The sequence below is a fragment of the Culicoides brevitarsis genome, chromosome 1, assembly GCF_036172545.1.
Source record: "Culicoides brevitarsis isolate CSIRO-B50_1 chromosome 1, AGI_CSIRO_Cbre_v1, whole genome shotgun sequence".
NCBI classification, from domain to species: domain Eukaryota; kingdom Metazoa; phylum Arthropoda; class Insecta; order Diptera; family Ceratopogonidae; genus Culicoides; species Culicoides brevitarsis.
In genome coordinates, this window is record NC_087085.1 from 19475925 (window position 1) to 19494832 (window position 18908).

Genomic DNA, 18908 nt, shown 5'->3' on the forward strand with positions numbered 1-18908 from the left:
AAGCATATTAATGATATTCATTGAATTACACACGTGACCGACGCGCTACGAGTGGTTTTTTGGGAGAAGAGAGAAATTCGTTGATCAAACTCGTTGCCTGCCAACGTTTAACTGAAAATTTGCGGTACTTAAAATCATGCTTTGCTCTCCCACGCAACAGTGACATTTATTCAAATGTGGCCGAGGAAAATATGAAAATTGTAGTTTCATGTCAAATAATGATGGTGCTGGTGTATCTGCATTAGACAAATATTTGTTCGACAACTAGCTGTTGAAAAAGAATTTGTTTGCTCACATGCAGGTAAAATTATGCACGCATGTGGCTAATATTAATTTTATAACAAAATATGTTTCTCACAGGCCAAAATTTTTGCAAGGCATGAGCGAGACATGAAAATTAGGTACCAAAAATATTGTACATTGGGGCAATATTTTAGAATGTGAATTGGGTCTGAATTTAGGAATGCCCAAAGTTAAAAATGTGCATTGGGCTAACTTTTCAAAATTTGCATTGCAGTTTTAAGCTTGAAAGTCATATTTTTGTGATTGCTAAAACAAAATTTTTTTTGGAAATTCAAATTTATTTGAAAATAAAAATTATTTTTCGAAAAAAAATTTTTTAGGTAAAGTTTCAGAATGTACACTTGGATAACATTTTCAGAATGTACATTGGGTCAAACTTTTAGAATATGCATTGGGGCAACATTTTATAATGTTCACTGGGACGCATTTTACATCAATAGACGTTCAAAAATTTTGCCCCAGTCCACTTTCTGAGCTTTGCCCCAATGTATATTTTGAAATTTGGTCCCTATGTACATTCTGAATTTTGTCCCAATGCACATTTTTAAATTTTACCTCTTTGCAAATTCTAAAATAAAGCAATTGTGTGCATTTTAAATTTTTGCCCCGATGCACATTTTAAACTTTATACCAATGCGCATTCAAAAATCTTGCCCCAGTGCAAATTCTAAATTTTTCCCCAATGTACAATTGACTGATTTACCTAATTTTCATACCTCGCTGTTATTTTAGCTTGCAAGCCATGAATTTTTCACAATGTTTAATATTAAATGTCCAATAGTAACAAAAAAGTTAGTTACTGATGTATATCAACCGCACAGCAAAACTGATTTAATTATGACATTTTGCACTATTTATTAGTATTTACATTCGCAATTCGCATCATTTCACGTATATTTGCATTTTCAATAAAATAATTTATTATAACTAGACCGAAATGATATAATTTACAACAAATTTGCAGTAATATTGGTTTATGAATGATTAGAACGCAATGTGGTTGAATATTTTAGTCATCCATGAAAGCAAAAGAGACAGATAGAGAGAAAATCATTTATTTCGAGTATTTGAAAAATCTTTAAACTATGTCAACAATTTTTCCATTACCTCTGCTCTCTCTGTCATAGTCGTCGATCGAAGGAGTGTCAACAATAAAAAACGTAGAGAAATATTTTTAATATTTTCCATTCAGAAGTTGCCTCAAAGAAGCAAGAATGCAGAAATGAATGTCTCAATAGGGAATATTTAATAAAATTCCGTACAAACTGATAAAGAGAGAAAACGATGCGAATAAATATTTCACTAGAAATTCAATAGAATTTACTATTTTATTATTATTATTTACCTTTCATTCTGTGATCCAAATAAAATCTGAATGTTTGCAACATTTTATTTTTCCATGCAAACTCACGTAGTTTCACACAAACAAATACCACTCGAAAAAACCAAACACTTACTGGCTCTACCGCAAGCACTTTTGAATGCAAAATGCCGCAACTGGTTATTATCAAGAGCACGATGGTGTTTAAATAAAGCTTTTTTTTTCAACACATTTTTATCAGAATTTAGCTGAATTCTAGTTAAAAAGCAATAAAAATGCGCTTTTATCAAAAATATTTCACAAAAAAATATTTCTTGCTAAAATTTTTATTTATTCTTTCCCATAACTCATATCGATGCTTGTTAAAGGGTAATTTCAGTATGCAGTTATTGGATCGGGAGTTCGAGAAAAACAAAATATTGGATAAAAATTTATAGGATAGGAATGCACAGACCATTGATTTCAGACGAATTTTTTCAAATATACAGAAAATTCCTTTCGGATATTACTTTTAAATCGACGGTTCAATTCAAATTTTATGAGTTGTAAAGCAATTTATTTCGCCACACAAAAAAAATATTGCTTCTCTCTATCTCTTGGTATTTAAGCAAAATTTGGCTTTGATGTGGCTTCAAACAGCATTTTCTAGAAATTTTAATATATTAAACCTCATTGAAGTATTTTCCGTCGCACATCTAAATTTATAATATGGCAGTTATTTATTGACATGTGGTTTCCTCCGGCAATTAATGTTTACCAAACATTTATTAATAATGATGTGGTTCAGTGGTTTTTCGACACTGGTAATTTAAGTATACAGCAACTTTCTGTGCCTTTCTGTCAATTAATTTGAATGAGGATGGCATGTTTTTTCCTGTTTTTGTTTTTTTTTTGGAAGGGGATTTAAAGTGAAATTTTTCAATGAAGGAAAAATTTATTAAAAATTTAAATTTAAAAAATAAAATTAATTAAGTAGAATTAACGGAAAATTTTTTAAATTGATACAAAAAATTAATTAAAAAATTCTGATTTTTTTTTGTCGTTTGAATTTAATTAGACATTATGAATATATAATTTTTCTAATGATATTTTTAAAATTTAAACGATTTTAACAATAATTTAAAAATTTTAGCATAAAATTATAGAAAATTCAAAAGTTTCTTAAATAAATTTAAAAAATAAATAAAAATAAAATTTTAAAATAATTTTTCTAAATTTTTAAAAATTTAGTCACGTGACCAAAATCAAATTTTAATAAAAAAATATTATGTAAAAATTTGAAAATAACTTTTTAAAATTTTATTTTTCAACGCAATCATTGAAAAACGATCAAAATTTTAAAGAAAATATTTTTTAATTTTTTAATGAAATAATTAACTTTTTTAAAATTATAATTTTAATATTTAAACTGAGACAAATTGACCCTTTTTAATAAAAAAATTTTTTTTTGACAAAAATATTAATTTTAACCTAATAAAGTTATTTGTACCCATTAAATTTATTTATTACTCTATTTTCTTCGAAAAATTTAAAATCGAATATTTTCAAAATTTACTTATTTTCCAATTTTGAATCAAAATTGATCAAAATGTATCAAACAAAAATTCTAACATTCAAACCTTAGTCGAAACAATTGGCAAACATTTTTTTTTGTTGGCATGCAAGACGAAAACTCATCTATCATTTATAAATAATTTTTTTTTGTCACGGAACGTCCATTCATTTATTTTATTTATTACAATTTTTATTCGGTGTGCTCGATTTAACCCGGAAAAATATTGTTTCTGTCTCTTTTCCATTGATATTTATGTTTTTGCATTTCGTTTTGAATTGTCGCTGAGCGACAATGATGACGAAGCAGCAAAAACGAACAATTTTTTTTGGTCGTTGTCATAGTATCAGAGAACATTTTTAGAGGAAACACATGACAATTTTCGTAAATGTTGATAAATCTATTTCGTCATAAACAAAAAAAAACTAAACACTAACGCAAAAAACCATTTTCCATTTTTCATTGCAGATTCTCGATACCATTGCCAGAATCGAGTCCCATCACGATAACAGTGACACCCACAGCGGAAATCACATGGAGAGTCGTGTTCAATAACACATGTAAGTGTAGGTTTTTCCATAGAAATAAAAATAAATAACAAAAAAGTACCAGACGTCTCCATTGTTTGCATAAATTCCGACATCATTAACATTTTTCCTTTCTTTCTTTGCAGTAACGCTTGCTAGTTATAATGTCACGGATGACAAAACACTTTCTCTGTCGTGTGCATCAGCTGGCGAATATGACATTTTCATTATCGCACTTGCCAGAACGCACATCCGTGTGAGTTACACTCTCACATATGACCAGGCGCCATATTGGCCGTACATGAATTGGACGTCTCCGGCAAAAATCCGGTTTCAGTACCAACCGAAACGGTTACAGCTCTTACTGAAATGGGAAAAGAGGTGAGTTTTTTTTTGTCATTATTTTATCGATTATCTTTCTCCCTCGGGAATTCGCATTTTTTTGTCTTGCGGCAAGAGAAAAAAATGTCTATAAATTAGATTTAAACGGAATATAATGATAAGCTATAAAATAAAGAATTTTCTGGCAGTGGCAGTATCCAAAAACATTTCTCACATGCTTACCGGAGAGAAATAAAGCGACAATTTTGCGATATGTAGGCAAAATTAAATGTAGGAAAATGGTGGTAATATTTTAGTTTTTATGCGACTAATGCAGGCATTAATATTAATTTTATGAATGAAATATGTCAAGATGGAGCTCTAATCACATCCATTACGAATAACACGCTACACATGGGTTTCGTGTCATTCACATTGAGACAGAGGTGTGATAAAGTAGAATTTAAGCTTCATATTTAAAGTTCTTTCTTGGCTAGAACAAGTTTTTTGGCAACCCTGTATGTAGATTTAATTTTTTTTTGATTTTCAAAGATTTTTTTAAAGTTGATATTTAAATTTTAATTGTTAAATTTAAATTTTAATGTTTTTAAAAAAGCTGCATATTTTTTTTTTTATTTTTGACAACCCTGGATGAATAGATTTAAACCATTTGAAAAAATCTTTTAATATAAAATTTTAAAAAATTTAGATTTTTAAATTAAATCTGAATTTAAATTCTGAATAAAATTTGGTAAAAAATTCTTGGTTAAAAAAGTTGCTGAAATTTAAAAAAAAATTGGCAACCCGGTATCTGGATTTCTGCCATTTTAATTTTTTTTATTAAAATTTCCTTAAATTTTGTTTCATAAATTTTTTCTGAATTTAAAATCTGGTTAAAACGTTTATTTTTCAAAAAATTACTTAGATTTCTTAAATTAAAAAAAAATACCTTAAAATTTAGCAAATTAAAAAATGGCAACCCTGAAAATTTTTAAAAAGCTCGTTTAATTAATTTTAAAAACAAATTTTTACTATACAGTAAAAATTTAAACATAAATTACACTTTGGCTTCAACTTTAAAAATAATTTTTTAAATTTTTGGCAACCCTGCATATGAATTTTTGGAGCCTTTTTTAAAAATATAACTCACAGTGCCCACCTCTAGCAAGGCCCTGTTCATAAAAAGCCCAGAAAAAAATGAAAGACGGAAAAAGCAACGTTGACGATGACATAATAGAAAGAGGCTGCAATTTCATTCAGCCTCAGACAAGCGAGCGACATCAACGACGATGCGAAAGAAAGTTATGATAAAATGAATGACATTACATTGTTTATATTTGTCACAGGCAGCGAAAGACATCGTTGGTGGCACACACACTTTTTTTACATTGTCACACAGATTAATTGTGTTAACTTTTGATTAATGACGCCTGCGAAGAATTCAATTTAATAACAAGCAAGCAGAAAAAAAATGTATCGTCAGATTTTCCGTGCATGTCTGTCAAGACAAAATTTTTATATGATTGCCAATTACACTTGATTACAGCACAAAGAGACAGGCAACAGCATCAAAATTAATTTTTCTGCTTAGCTAATCTTTTTCAGCGAAAATTTCTTGTTGTTGTTGTTGTTGTTTCGTCTTTGACAGCTGAAACATTCAGCACACAAATAAATATCAATATTTACTGTCTTCTTTTTCCGCGAATTCCAGAAGACAAATAATTTTTTTTCTTTGTCTTTTCTGCAGAAAAAGCGTAAATATTTTATGCGTTACGCAACACAAACTTTCTGACATGTTGTTTGTCACGAACACGACATAGAGAGCATGGCAGCAACGAGAAAATAATTTCCTACCATTATCTTTAACGTTAAGCTGATGTGTGATTGTTGTAAATGATGTGCGACGAAAATAAAATAAAAAAGTTGAAAATTTTACAGGATTTTTAATGCTAGAGAGAGAAAGAAACTCTTTAACGAGTGACAAGCTGACATGCAGGCGATAGAAATATGTCAAATCCCATTTTAGCAAGCTTAACGTCATAAAAAAATAAGTTATGTAGTACTACAGTCGTTGCCCTCCACAGACTTTGACATAATTTCATATTGTCTGTGGGACGGGATCAGGTCGCATTGGCGTCATCCATTAATGGTGTCGGATAAAATGGGGCATTTTTTGACCTCACACCCCCCTATAATGGAAATTCTTTGGAATTCAGTTCTGTGTATAAATAAATAAATGTAGTCGGAAGTTTAGGGGAGGGTGGGGTTCATAAAATTTACGATGGATTCCGAAGAAGGGGGAGGAAGTAAACGGTCTTAAAAAAAATTATTTTAAATTTACAGAATATTTATTTTTTAAAGTATTTCCGACTTTAAAAGCTTATTTGTCAATTATTTATTCAATTGTAATTTATTCACCCGTATTTTTAACTCTTCTACTTTAAAGGGAATTTTGAATATAAATTCAAATTTCAATAGAAACTCGTGAAAATTTCAAAATAAAAATACAATTGAATAAATAATTGACAAAAAAGCTTTCAAAGTCGGGAATACTTTAAAAAATATTCTGTAAATTTAAAATATTTTTTTTTAAAGACAGTTCACTCTTCTCCCCCTTAGTTTTAACCCATTGTAAATTTTATGAATCCCACCCTCCCTTAAACTTCCGATGACATTTATGGATGACGCCATACACAGAACGTTCCATATATCTTAATATTCATTCATGTATAATAAAAGTCTAATAAAAATATAAATAAAGATATGAACTTGGAAGTGTTTAGTGTCGTCGTCTTCTTTTCTTCTACTTCGTCTCACAATTCGGTCTTTGTTGTGCTTTTATGCGCAAGCAGTAGCTCGCAGGGATTGCTGTTTGTGTGTTAAATGCTGGTCTCCAATAAAGATAAATATTCCGACAATTTTCTTCTCAATTTCACAGGATGTTGTTCGGGGGACCAACGATACTTTTACGAAAAAAACACGACAACAACGCTCACAAATGACATATCATTTTACATGTAATATACATACGTGGTGTTAGTTTGATAACAATGTAACTGGAGGCAATTTTTTCTTATTTTTTTTTCTTCTTCTCCTTCATCCGAAACTTCATGTCATATCATAACCGTAACACCATTAAGATTGTTTTACGTACATCTGAGTGAAAATAAAGCGATGGGGAGTGAACGCTGATATAAATATTATATGTGTGTGTTCTTTATGTTGTCACAAGCTATTTCGCCTTTATAAATCCTTATAAATTGTTTTTATCAAAAAACACTTTGCAACACAATGAATGGTTATGATGGCAAATGTACATGGAGTGCGACGATGGAATAGGGTGTGAGGAAGATTCGAGAAGCGTAATTCTTGACAATTGAGGAAATTATTGCCGTTCGAGACAGTCTGCTTATTTTCGAGGTACTTAACACTCTGAATTTTGTCTTTCATGTGGTTGTTTGGATGAAAATTTAATATTTTCGGTGAAATGAATAACAGAGTCGCATTTTTTATTTTTTTTACGATTTGTAATATTTTACAAAAAATTTAAAAAAAAAAAAATTAATTCATAATTTTTATTAAAAATATGTAATTTTTAAAAAAGCTTTTGTTTCAAAAGCTAAAAAGTTTGCCTTAAATTTTATATTTTTTTTTTAATTTTTTATGTCTTTTTATCCTTCAAACTTTTCAACTATTTTTTTTCTCATTTTTCTTTAATTTTATTTTTTTTACAAATGTCACATGTAAATTTAATTTTTTTTTTAATCTTTTAAATAATTTTTGTGTCACTTTTCATTAATTTTCAAAAATATTTTAACACTTTTAATCTAATTTTAACTATTTTTTTCTTTAAAGGTAATATCAAAATTTTCATTAATTTATTTTTTTTATTTTAAAAATTATTCGAAGTTTTCACTTTTAAAAAAATGTAACATTTTTTAACTTTTTTTTTAAATTAATTAATTTTTATTTTATTTATTTATTTACTTTATTTATTTATTTTTTATTTTTTTATTTTATTTTTTTTTTTATTTTTTTATTTTATTTATTTATTTTATTTTTTTTTTTTTTTTGATAAAATTCACCAAAAAATTTTGTATAGCTTTAATTTAATTATTTTTGATTAATTGAATTTTCAAATGTATTGTACGAACCTATTTCGTTCAAAAAAGACAAAAACAATCACAAACCGCATGTTTTTCAAAAATTCTTTGAAATGCTTTTCCTGTTAACATGAATTTGAAATGAATTTGTCGAGAATTCCCGGGATTTTTTTTTTCAAAAAATAACCAAATTTGCTCGTCAACGTCTCTTGTGAATAAATAAAACAAATACTTTCCAAAGAATATTTTTCGTTAATCCTGTGTGTGACAAGAGGTCGTGTGGTTCACATTGTTCCTTTTCAACTGAAGCTCCGTTTTGTAAAACTACTTTGTAATGAAAACAACCACGTTATAAATTAAAAAGTTTGCATTAAGCCAGTTATCTCATTCCATTATCACACGGAAAATCCGTAGAACAACATTTCAATTCATTAGCAAAATAATGTAGATTGGCATAGGAGTCATGACAAAAACACACAAGTCTACCTGTTTTTTGTACTCTGCCTTTAGTTTAACATTTTTTTGTGTGATCCCATCATTTTAATGGCAATGCATTAGGCTTTTGGTGTAAATTAGACGGCATGGCAGTGATTGATTAAACAACTTTTATAACACAAAACATAGTTAGACATACATTTTAACATCACATCACACAGTCGCAGTAAAAACAGGTGAACTGTCAATTAGTGTCGGATGTATTTAGGTCTGCAATTAAAATAAATGGAATCGACGTTTTTTGCATGTGTCCCGAATTTGATTCTATTTGGGTCTTTGAACTGGTTGATTACAAAGTAAGCACTGGAACGAATTTTGTTACGTTTAACACTATCTAAAGGCAGAAAAAGGGATCCGATTGCTGATCTCTTGATCAATGGATCAGATTGATCTTTCAGGAGACAAATTGATCTCTTAATTGATTTTTTTGATCCCTTAAAGCTTAAGAGATCAATTTGTTTCGTTAAAGGCTTAATTAGATCTTTTAAGAGATCAACCTGATTCCCTTTCGAGTTGATCATCTACAGGCCAAAAAAATCAATCATTGAAAGAGATCAATTTGATCCCTTCTTAAAAGGTCAATTAAATATCTTAAGGGATCAAACTGATCTCTTGCAAAGATCGATTTTTTGGGTCATTCACAGACTAACTCGAAAGGAGATCAGTTTGATCATTTAAGAGATCAAATTAAGTCTTTTAGGTTAGGTTAGGATCGAGGATGCGTCAACGCGGTCCGAAGACCTATTGTGATCGCTATGACAAAATGTCATCAGGTGTAGATTTTACGAGCTACACCTATCCAGATACCTTAATCAGTCAGTCCAATTTCATTCAAAAACTTATAAATTTTTCTAAGCCGATGTCCTTAAGTTCAGGTGGGTCCAAAAAATAGTTCAGCAAGATTTCTTTCCTTTTGCCACAGAGTTCCATACAGTCGCATACCAAGTGTTCTGCTGTTTCTTTTTCCTATTGACAGTAAGTTTTAAAAATTTTCATTAAAATACTTTTTAACCACGTGACTCCATATAACTTTGTGGTTCATTTAACATCAAGCGTCTCTTTTAACCACGTGGTTAATTTTTTTTTCATGAATTTACAGAAAAAAATTTGAACCAATCTTCACTGCCACATTTTTTTTCTTCAAAACGTAAATGTATTTGCGCTAAAAACTAAATAAACCACAAAGAGGCTGCCATACGTTTGATAAATGATGAAAATGTCGTGTATCAAAAAAAAAAAGCCGAGTTGAGTAACATCGTAGCGCAAAAACCACAATTTCACATTTTTTTCTCGAGTATTAACAAAACAAACTTTGCAATTGAATTTCTGTGGGAGAAAAATAGGAAAACTTAAAGTTGTGAGAATCGACAAAAGACATGTTTATTGTGTCATGTCGTCTATTTACTCGCTGTCATTCAATCGACATCTTGTGGAAATGAAATCAGCAGAATTGGTTTGGCGTGAAAAATATTGTTGCCGGAATCGCACACACACGACGTAATAATATAATAACGACGTTAGGCAGCAGCAGGCTTATATTGGAAAAATCAATTTACTTCTTGTGTAAATTTATATTTATATCACATTTTGCGACTTTCAAGTGTCACGCTGACAATATCATCGTCGAGACAGCTTAGTGAGAGATTTTTTTGCCAAGGTTTCTCGGCGTTACCTTGACAAATCGACGTTTTATGGATGCGTAAGAGCGAAACGAAACGAGCTGTCACTGCCAATTGCTCCAATTTACGGGAAAAGTAAGAGTATCATTGTTATGTAAATCAATCAGAAAATGTTTTTGGTTTTAACATGACAATTCAATTGGGCCACCCAAACCCACAAACACTAAGCAAAATAAGAGATCTCTCTTTTGTTGTATGAAATTTTGATATTTTATATTTATTTGTGTTTTTGTTTTTCATCTCTTGCAGCAAAGTGGCCGTACACGAGATCCAATATTGTGTTTCAATCAATGTTCACAAGCCGCAACAGAGCCTCTGCCAGGCATTGGGCTCCGCATCAAAAAGTACATGTGGCAAATTCAATCTGAACAATATGTTGCAATCGACGCGCTACGACCTCGTACGGAAAATCGACACGAGCCGAATGAATGTGATTTGCACGGGCTACCGCACACAACAAATGCTCCGAGGGATGCGCCTGCAAACGATGTACTACGTGGACGTGTTTGCCATCCATACGGGCTTAAATAATTTCACATATTTGTATGGGTCCGATGTGGTGTGGTTTAATCGGACACGACCGATGCAGCTAGTCGAGGGAAAGACATCCGTTGGCAAGTTGAGCATTCTCGGTGGAATGTCCGTGTTTAGCTTTAAGGTAAATTTTATCCGAATTGTCAGCATTTCAATTTTAACACAAAATAATTTTTGTTGTCAGGTTCCAATGCGCTCCTCCACAAACAATTTTCAATTGTTCTTAACACCTTGCAGCAGCATGGTGGATGTAAAAATAATCAAAGACAAGAAAATTGTCAAGAGCATAAATAATATTTTTAAGCCACAAGTGATACGCATGAATGGTACGAGGCCAGGCGAGCGCTACGTCATTCGTGTCATTGACGCCGACGAGAATCCATGGGGAAATAAAGTTGAGGTAAATCTTCTTTTCTATGAATTTTACTTAAAAATAATTTTATATAAATATTTTTTTTCTCACTAAAAGCTTTCTGTCACAACGAAAAAACGTTTCCAAAATTTCCCCACACCCCCAAAGAGCCTTGAGGTGAAGGAAGTTCAAGAGTACAAAACATGCAACTCCACTGTTATCGCATGGAACAGCTCTCTCGACATCAGAGACGTAAAGTAAGTACCTTGAAAGAAGATCGAGAAATTTTTTGAAGTAAAATTCAATATTCCTTCACAGATATCGAATATTCGTAATTCGAGAGTATCAGGAGGACCGATATCTGGATAATATTAAATTAACAAATTATTGTATAGTTAACTCGAAGATAACGAGTCATCCGCAATTTCATAAAGTTTATTGTATACCAGGCAAAAAGTAAGTATCAAGACAAGAAAGAGGCGCGACGCACCAAAATTAAGTTGTAATTATGAAAAAGTTTGGCGAAAAGTTCACAAGAGCCATTAATAATAACATTTCATTAATGGTCTGGCTTTTGGTCCTTTTTTTGTCCCGCATTTTATACTTTGAGGCGTGAGCAACAACAACACCAATTACCAACTTTTCGCTTTAATTAAGAAGACTCTTCTGCTTCCTTTTTCAAACAAAATATTCGATATTCGGGACTTGTAAAATCGGTGTCATTTTATAAAGTCGCAGTGAAATGCTAGACTATTAATTTTAATTAGAATGACATGGCAGTGGTCGAGATAATGTTCAACTAAATGATAGTAATCAAATGATGATAAAGTGGATATTTTGGTATTCGAACAAATCTACATAGATCAAATTACAGCTTAAATGCATTTTGACAGATTAAATTTGTTATTAAGCTGGAAATTTGCTTTTGCCCACGCTTTCACAATCTGCTATCTAAAATAACGTCCGTTCTCTCCGGTGCAATTTCATTTATATCTCTTACCGTTTTATTAATATGACATGACAACTTTACCTCTTTTGCACACATTCCAAGTAGCAGACACGTTAAAACTTTACTGAGTGACTTTAAACTGCCGACGACACATTCGGGATTTGCCCCCGTTGAATACAATGCTAAACATTTGACCGTAAAAATAAATTTAAATTTTCTTTAAATTAAAATTTTAATTGCAATGGTTTTGGTTTTGTGATTAAACAGTTCGCCAATTTATTTTATTTTATCTCTTTCATGTGCGAATGTGTGTGTGTGTGTTGGATAGATAGACTGGGAGAGCGCGTGTGTGGATATTATATTTATTCTTTAACCGCAAATCAATTTGATAAATTAAACTTCGCCAGACAACTGGAGAGAAGGTTGTGTCATCATATCCCGCACACAAATTAAATTTTCTTTCTTTATTGTAGCTACGTATCATTTGCTATAATTTTTCACCGCATGTTTGCTCTATTTAAAAGTGAGTGTGAAATTTGCACCAAATTCCTAATGATCCTAAGAATAAAATTTAAAAAGAATCTATTTGTATCTTTGTATTGAAATTTCGTCATTACTGAAGAAAAATTTAATTTCTACTACTTTCATTTACTCACTACTTGACTTAAATCATTATATTTGATCAGAAAAGCTAACTAACAGATAAAAAATCTAAAACTGCATGATTACTTAATTGATAAGTCAAAATTCAAGTAAATATGAGTAGATAATTTTTATGCGAGTAACTTTAATATTTTTTTAAATAATCCTCTGGTTTAACCATAGTCTTTTGAAGGTAGAACCAATTAAATAAATTTTAAAACAATTCTCTTGCATAATGTTTTTTTTGTTTTGTATATAAATACATAGCGTACTTTAGCCATCAATTTTTAAATATTTGGAAAATGGATATGTAAACTTCATCTTTGCATACTTTTATTTAATACAAAATTTTAGGAAATCAAAAAACTAATCTTATTATTGTATGTCAAAAAAAGAAAAAAAAATCATGAAGTTCGCTGGGTGTTTCACGGCCGGGGTTCGAGGAGAAGGGGTGTCGGAGCGTGCCTCTTACTCGTCCTCCCATTCTCTGCGCTCTCTGTAGTCCGCAAGGGATGCCATGTAATAAATGTCCCTACTTCCTTCTGCTCCAAAGGTCGCTTCGCAAGTCAAAATACTCGGTGTAGGTTTAAACTTCCTTTATTGAACTTTTCACTTCACTGTCTAGTTAAGAACTGAACTCTTATTCCCGCGTTACATGTTTATATACGTATGTTTTGCACTGGGGTCAGCTGTCAGCCGATGTCAAGTCGACGGTTCGACTGACCCTCAATGCCTTACACACTTTTGGTGAATTCCACAAAAAAAATAAATGGTCCAAAATACACAGAGTATTTGTTTATTGATAATATTGAGCATTAAAAATTCTTGCCAATTAATATATAGAAATTTTTAATGGGCCAGTTGTTTCACATTTGACTTATTACCTTCCTTAAGACCCAACAGGATTTTAAAAAAGGTCAGATCAATCAGTTTTTGATCACCGTCTCAAAGGTTCTCGTATTTTCTCTATACAGGTTATTTTCGTTTTTTTTTGCAGTAACAGGTCAATAACAATTGTGTTCAGTTTCTGAAATAAATTTAATTTTTTTCTGTTAAAAATTGTATTTCTTTTGCATTTTGTATTTAGGTGCAAACTTCACACTCGTTTCGCTTGTACAATTTGCACATGCTTTCTTTTGCTCTGCAAAAAACATGTTCCAAAAAATTAATTTTTCACCCAGCAAATGTTTGCGTGAATAATAATTATTTATTGCATTAATTATAATCTCAATCTACGACTTTCGAAAGGAGTTATATTCGCGTAACAAGTCACATAACTTTTTTGCATAATTTATCACCCCAGCAGAAAACTCATAAAATTTTATTACAACAACCACATGCGTGTTACTTACTTAGCGATGTGGCGGATTCCGGGCACGAAATTATTTTAAATTTTAAAAAACACAAACTTTTTGGCACACAAGCAGTTGGAGGACGTGTTTTTATTTTATTCCTTATCAAGAATTATTAATCTTGAAAATTGAATTTTTAAAGCCTCCTATATGATGACCTAATTTTCATAACAACAACAACAAGTGTGTGTGTGTGTGAATTACACAAACGTGCTAATCTAAACTTCATCCTCTGTTCAATGTGTCGTAGAAATTAGTGGTTTGTTGTTTATTTATAAGTTAAGTCCATTCTATTTATTTATTTTTTGCCTCTTCTGTGTTTTTTCTTCCTCTTTCTTCTGATGATATTTCACAGAAAAAAAAACATTGGAAAAACAACACGGAACCTTCTCTAATGAACCACATGCTTGAGCGTACTTTGGATCATCTCACAAAGACAAAAAATCTGACCGCAAGAGCACAACTTTTGCAAAGTACTCGCACAAACAACACGAGAAAAAATGCCACAAACGACCTTAAACATATGCTAAGCCATGCCAAGTGCTATAATATTGTTGATGTCACAAACAAGTTTTTCGTTTGTTTAGTGATTTTGCGTAGGAATGTGTATTTTTTATACGCAATTGTGCGGCTGACACGACAAAGAATAGAAAATAAAATGAATGATAAGAATCTGAAAAATGACAAGCGCATAACATAAATTTGGTGACCTAACTTTTTCTCTTCTTTTTTCCTGCTGTTGTTTTTCTTGTTGTGGAATGTTTTTCGCATTGTGTATGTGTTCGAGATGATTGGTCGTTGTCCCTTAATTATATACGCAAACAAAAAAAAAAAAAATAATAAATATATAATAAAAAGTTAAGAAGGATCGTCGTCATGACAAATATCTTACCGCATGCCGGACAATTGGAGTGATAAATGACTGGTTACCTGCGATGCCCGAAAAATAGACGCAATTTGCACTCGAATGAATCTTTACGACGACCCAACCTTCCGTCCAACATCCAAATTGTATCCGATTTTCGGTCTACTTTTACACTTGAGCCTATTACTTGCCAATAAATATAAAATACGAAACAAAGTTTGCTGAATTTTTCAATGGGATACTTGTTAACCTTTTTACATTAAAACCATTGTCCCTCGTTTTCAATCGAGTGATTGTCTTATTTTATAGCAAAAGAAAGCATCAAATATTGAAACGGACAATTCTCGAGAGCAATACAAACAGTTTTCTCCCTGCGCTGGGACCAAATCGTTATTTAAAATGGCCCAAAAATTAAATAGAATTAGTTATCGAAGGTTCGAATGTCGCAAAAATTATTTGACCTTTTGCGTCGATTTTATTGGGTCCAAATTAATTTTTCAATATAGGCTCAAGTGGAGGCGCATGGCACTTTATTTTTATTGTATCCCAAAAAGGGATTATTTTTAAATTTATTTCCAAATAATTTTGCAAAAATTTGCTAAAACCGAAAAATGTCAGACAGTAGTCAGCATCGCACCTGCTAAAAAAAAATTTAACATTTATTTTGCATATCCCAAAAATACAAAAAAAAAGTGTGAAAACGTTACTCGGATAAATGTTGGCACAGATGTTTTTGTTTCAAGTAAATTCTCGGAAAAATTAAACGATTTCCAAAAAGTAAACCAACGGCTACCGGCAGACAAAATTTTAGCAATTTTGAACAGTAATAATCGTATATTTTAAAATGTTAATAGCTCCAATAAAATGTTGTTGTCATGTACAGCTTTTTCTTTCCCGGTGATTGCAGTGCGCGCGTGTACGACAAATAATGAACGAGATTTGAAAGTCATTTATTTCGAATATAGAAGGTATTTATTCGGAATTAAATATATATATTTTCGGGACAAGGACATCTATATTGACCATTAAAAATAATTTAAATGCCGGAATGCGTATATTTTTGGGAAAATCTCCCGTTAATCTTAATTTCAGTTTTACCGTATTTTATTTTTGTCGCACTTCTAATCTTCTAACAATTTCCCGCATTTTTATTTCGTTTCTTTTTCTCTCCCGTTATCTAGATCCGAATTGCAAAATTTCACAATAACTGGCTTATCACCAGGCGGTCTCTACATAATTTATGTGACAGCCAGTTTAGGTAATGGCAAAAGTTTTTCATATCAATTGCTGAAAATTCGAACGAATGCCAGTTGCGCCAATGGCGGTGGCAGGGGAAGCAACAGCAGCCTCAACATTAGCAGTAAGTACGCCAAATACAATCTAATGAAGTATGAAATATTTGGCAAAAATTGGTCACCGTCGGACTTTAGTAATGACTTGAAAAATTAAACACGAAAAAAAAGCTGAACCTTTTGTTGTAAATATAAAATGTACAAAAGAAAATATTTAAATGACAGAAAATATAAAATAATAATTTAAGAGCTTAATGTTTAAAACTGTATAATGAAAATTGCTCTTTGTAATGTTATAATTAACAATTCGACCAATTTATCGTTAAAGCCGTTACAAGATAATAAAAAATAAAATAAATTAAAAAAGAAAAAAATGTTAGGAATTGATCCGGTACTTTTCCATAGATTTTTTAATATTAAATAAACTGCGTAAATAAAAAAATAAGAAATATCTTAATTTATGGGAATGCGAAAAAAAATGAAAAAAAGGAATTAGCCACCCTTCATAAAAAAAATGCAAAAATCCTCATAATTTCAGAAATAATTATAATTTTATCTTAAAATACAGGAAAAAAAAAATTAATAAAAAGGTAGATTTTTTTCACACCTTTTGTGGAATTAATTTTTTTTTCAAGCTCTCTTACCTTTAACACCTGCACCTTTTTTTTTGTTGATGAGATGAACTGCTCTTTTATATATTCTAATAAAATTTCTGAAAAAAAAAATAATAATTTATGAAAACGTGTGTAAAGCCAATAAAATATTTTATTTATAAATTAAGCTTAATTGAGTTAAGGTCTAATCTTTAATTAATCTTACTGTTCCTTAATTTTCCTTTGAAAATAAAATTCTTCAAGGGAACATTTTTTCCTGTTACAAAACGTTACGGAAAAAAAAACTTACACAGCACTTTAATAAATTACAGACCAGGAACTGGAGAGACTTGTAATAATAGTAATGGCGTTTCTCTATTTTCTCTGTATCTCTCTCTGCTTGTTCTTTGTAATCTGGCAATTGCATATGTATACATATTATTGTATAAGTTCAGAATGCATTCAATGATATAAATAGTGTAGATATAGGTTAATATAAAAATAAAATATATTTAATTAAATGATAAGGAGACGTAGGTAAAATATTATGTGCTTACGAGAAAAAGAAAAAGTAAAAGAAACGTGAAAAGGAACAAGAATTTTACGTGAAACGAAAGACGGAGATCCAGATTTTCCGTGTTTTCAGATAGTTAGGACGACATAAGTTAAAAACAGGGAAAGGAAGAAATGGAGTGTGTAATATAAAATTGTAATTTATAAGATGATGTAAATACTAAAAGTTAGGTGTTGTTCGAAAAAAAAAAATTAAAAGAGCAAAAAAAAATATGAAAGTTAGAAATAAATTTTAATTGTAAGAAAATTGCTAGTTAATAAGAGAACCCAATAAAAATAAAAAAAAAATCATGTGTACGAAATGAAAAATTTTTTGTATTTTTTTTTAACTTTTAAAGAAACAAAAACGGTAAGAAAATTTTTTAACGTCAATAAATCGTGAAATAAAATATTAAATTTTCATTCCCAATTTCTCCGCAATTTGATATTTTTAAATTTTCAGTAATGGAGGTAAGTATTTTTTTCATTCCCAACATAGCTCAAGTAACAAAAGACAAAACCAATAACTGACATGAAAAAAATCTCATTCAAAAGCGTATTGATGGCAAAGAAATCTCTTTGATTTTTGCAAAAATTTTGATGTGAAATGTTTTGCTTCACGATTTTTTTTCGTAATTTGAAGTTTTTTGCTAATGCGTTAATGGATTTTGGTTCTTGGAGTTGTACCACAAGGCAGAGTGTTTGTGTCAAAAAAGTGGGTTTGGAGGAATGTTTTGATGTGGATTGGAAAAATATTGAATGATGAATCGATATTGAAGTAGGAAAAAATTCCAAGGAAAATTAGGCAGGATATTGAAAAAACAAATTCTAGAAGCTGCTTTCCTAAGAAATTTAAATATGTACTTTTCGAGTGAAAAGAAAATATTTTAATTCTGAAAAAAATATAAGGTAATTACTTCCACGAATTTAAGATAATTTCCTTAACAAGACCGAAGATTGTGAAAAATTGTGGAAAATTGAAAAAATTAGGTATAGAAATTTTACAAATTATTTTTTTTATAAAATATTAAAAATTTTAAAAAAAGATTTTTTTCTTTTTCCGATTTTAATAAAAATAATTTATTCCTAAATGATTTCAATTATTTCTAAAATAGTTTTAATTTCAATTAATTTTAGTTCAATTTTCATTTTATAATAAATAGACCTTCATGTTACAAGGAGAATTGATTATTAATTACTCTCTGGACATGATATTATCCTAAGCTCAAAATATATATAAATTATTCATAATTATCTAGTTAAATTATTCACTAACGAGTTAAGTGAACTCAATATTTCAACATGAATTAACCACAAGAATTGATTTTAATTTAGAATACGTCATTGATTTAATTTTAAGAAAAATCTGGCTCATCATAAGATAATATTTTCGTATAATTTTGTCGTAAAAATTGAAAAAAAAAAATAATTAAACAGAAAAAAAAACTCAATTTTAACTAAATTTAACAAAAATTT

General features: G+C 30.2%; 1 protein-coding gene across 1 annotated transcript in view; it reads left to right on the forward strand.

Annotated features, from left to right (window-relative positions):
• Positions 1-16451, forward strand: part of LOC134827174 (protein NDNF) — a 76066-nt gene extending 59615 nt beyond the window's left edge. Inside the window, exons 3-9 of the mRNA XM_063839744.1 lie at positions 3645-3736; positions 3850-4084; positions 10551-10959; positions 11020-11235; positions 11305-11444; positions 11506-11643; positions 16177-16451. Coding sequence (XP_063695814.1) covers positions 3645-3736; positions 3850-4084; positions 10551-10959; positions 11020-11235; positions 11305-11444; positions 11506-11643; positions 16177-16444 — 1498 coding nt within the window. The 3' untranslated portion in view covers positions 16445-16451. The remainder of the gene's footprint in view (positions 1-3644; positions 3737-3849; positions 4085-10550; positions 10960-11019; positions 11236-11304; positions 11445-11505; positions 11644-16176) is intronic.
• Positions 16452-18908: the final 2457 nt, after the last annotated feature.